Consider the following 2500-nt stretch of genomic DNA (forward strand, 5'->3'; position numbering starts at 1 on the left):
TCAGACAATATAAAGCAGTTGCAAGTTGATAGGCAAAACCTTGTATGTATATAATTTTGTGTAGCGTAACGGAACTCTTAAATAAAACAATGTATTTCAAACTTCCTTGTGTATGTAAACAAAATTAGAAAGAATTCAGTGAGTGGCAATCCTCCAGCTGGTCATTGAAAAGATCAAAAATATTTTTTTTAACTGGTTCTATACACATGTTTATATAAATTTTTTTCTTTTTTTTTTTACTTTGGATATTAAGGTCCACTGCGTGTGAAACGTAATGAAACAGATTATAAGCATTTTAATAAACTGAAAATCGGCAGAAAGTTCTGCATGTCTGCCCAAATGTGTGGTTGAGAGCAATTATTTTTACATATATTGATGGCGTCACATGCTATTTCATGACTTCATCATTTTTTAGCCATGCTTTGAGTAGCGACATAAAGCTTGTATTCAAAAGATGAAGGAACAGTGACTTATACAAATAGTTTTATTATGACCGACCGCACGTCAGAAAGGGGTATTGAAAAAACATGTTCACTATTGGTTATCAAACAAAATATTTCACATGTGATCAAATACGGAGGGATTGCATGGGGGAATTAATTCTATAATTCGTGGTCATTAAGCATTACTATTGTTTAGTATTGCTTGATATATACCAGGCTTACTAATGCGGACTTTTCCTCTGATTTTCCGAATGCGTGTGAAAGTCGCCCACTTATTACAGATTAGGCGTTAAAATGGACCATGATAGGTCAGCGTGATCGTCAATTTGAAATGAATTCTCATATATTGCAATTCTATTTGTTCTCACGACAAAATATATTTTGGGCGTTAATTAAAAACTGCCAAACAAACCTAATAATAGGCGATGATGTGTAAGAGAATTAAGCCGTCAATTAGCACTTTTACCATAAATACCTTGGCGCCGGTGTTATTGCACCCCTAAATGTATTACTGTCCATTACTTTTTCTGGGTTTGAACAAATGCATAGTTTAATGATTACCAAAAGAAGACAACACAAAGTTGATAAGATATATGGTTCTTAATCGAACGAAAATACATTTCAACGCATATTTTTTCCATGCAGGAAGGTAATTATTTACAAATTCTTAATCTTGATTAGTTGAAAATTAAGAAAATTAGAAAAACCTAAGTGATAATAATTCATATTGATACGGCCACCTTATTTGTTTCATCTGATGTTTATCGGTTTTAGTCGTACAAATGGTATTATACCGTAATAAAATCTTTACAATAGAATATTATGCTGGAGTGACGTAGATATACAGGTTATCTCATTTCCGATTCTTAGAAGTCAATATAGCATGACAAATGCTAGCCTATACCGAACTGAAATCATTTGTTTCAGTCAACGAAGGTTGAAAAATAAATAAAAATGTAACAGAACCTGCCATGCATTTAAATATTAAAAAAACTCTACTCAAATACTTTCGTGGCGTCATTAATCTACGTTTTAGGGAGGATCTGAATATATAATGAGGCAAGGCCAAGCACATCGTAATGCTAGGTCTGGGATAATGCAAAGCAGTTCTAGATGAATTTCCCTCGCATTTCGGAACGAACCGTGGCATCCACATATCGGCATTAAACACGATACCAAAGTGGATTACATGCGGGCCGGCGAATTGTACGGACGCGAGTTGCCAGGTTGGTGGGTAAATTTGCACAGCACGTTATTTTCAGAGACCATAAATACGGTTCTCCAAAACTTGGTTAACTTTAGTCGATATTTGCCAATTATTTACTGAGCCATATACAATAAGTTCATCAAATTTAATAAATATGTATATTGCAATCTATTGTATAAGAGGCGACCAAGCAACCTGTAATCTTGTGTAAACAATTGTTTACTTTTATCACGAGCAATATTATGACGTTTCCTCCTTTATATTCGCAGTCTTTGTGGCCAGAGACTATCGGCCGAAAGTGGAGGCCAATGAATTCTCTCAATACTACCTAATTAAATTTCAAGTAACAGTTTGCACAATTGCATGTCTTCAGAGTAATAGCTTTGATTTTTTACCAGTAAACTTTCAATTTAGTTTTAATACCAAGATTTGCATGAAAAGTGTTCAGCCAACTCTTGGATCCATAGTTACTCTCACACAGAAAAACTTGTACTAACAAAAATGTTGCCAATGCTTCATTTGATTATTTGGACAAAATGTACAAACATTTGGGAAGGAATAATATTTGAAGACTTGCAGAGACACTAGACTCAGGTCACTAGAGAAAGCAAGAAGCCGATGGCATGTTTTGTCATTTGATTCTCAATTTGCAGTTATGTAGTAGTAATAACGTTAAATAATGAGATCATGCAAACGATCATATTTACATAGTAGTTAAGATAATGGATATCTAATTCAACGATGGTTAAGGAAACAACGAGTGCACAAAAATGCTGATGTTTATTCGGCAATGGTGACCTCAACATCCACGTCGGGCTCGATGCTGATGCTGGTGATCTGCTTGACCACT

General features: G+C 34.6%; 2 protein-coding genes across 4 annotated transcripts in view; one reads left to right on the forward strand and one right to left on the reverse strand.

Moving 5' to 3' along the window:
- The window catches only part of LOC122259474 (uncharacterized), a 1357-nt gene extending 1215 nt beyond the window's left edge, over positions 1–142 (forward strand). For both annotated transcript variants that reach the window (XM_043026268.2, XM_086548183.1), the window contains one exon: positions 1–142. This exon is cut by the window's left edge and continues 567 nt beyond it. In XM_043026268.2, coding sequence (XP_042882202.2) covers positions 1–13 — 13 coding nt within the window. In that variant the 3' untranslated portion in view covers positions 14–142.
- A 2269-nt stretch (positions 143–2411) lies between these two features.
- Positions 2412–2500, reverse strand: part of RpS20 (ribosomal protein S20) — a 2620-nt gene continuing 2531 nt past the window's right edge. For both annotated transcript variants that reach the window (XM_043026269.2, XM_086548184.1), the window contains exon 3: positions 2412–2500. This exon is cut by the window's right edge and continues 184 nt beyond it. In XM_043026269.2, the coding sequence (XP_042882203.1) occupies positions 2431–2500 (70 nt within the window). In that variant the 3' untranslated portion in view covers positions 2412–2430.

This window comes from Penaeus japonicus, unplaced genomic scaffold (assembly GCF_977035675.1).
Source record: "Penaeus japonicus unplaced genomic scaffold, GWHDUDI00000001_assembly GWHDUDI00000020, whole genome shotgun sequence".
Classification (NCBI taxonomy): Eukaryota; Metazoa; Arthropoda; class Malacostraca; order Decapoda; family Penaeidae; genus Penaeus; species Penaeus japonicus.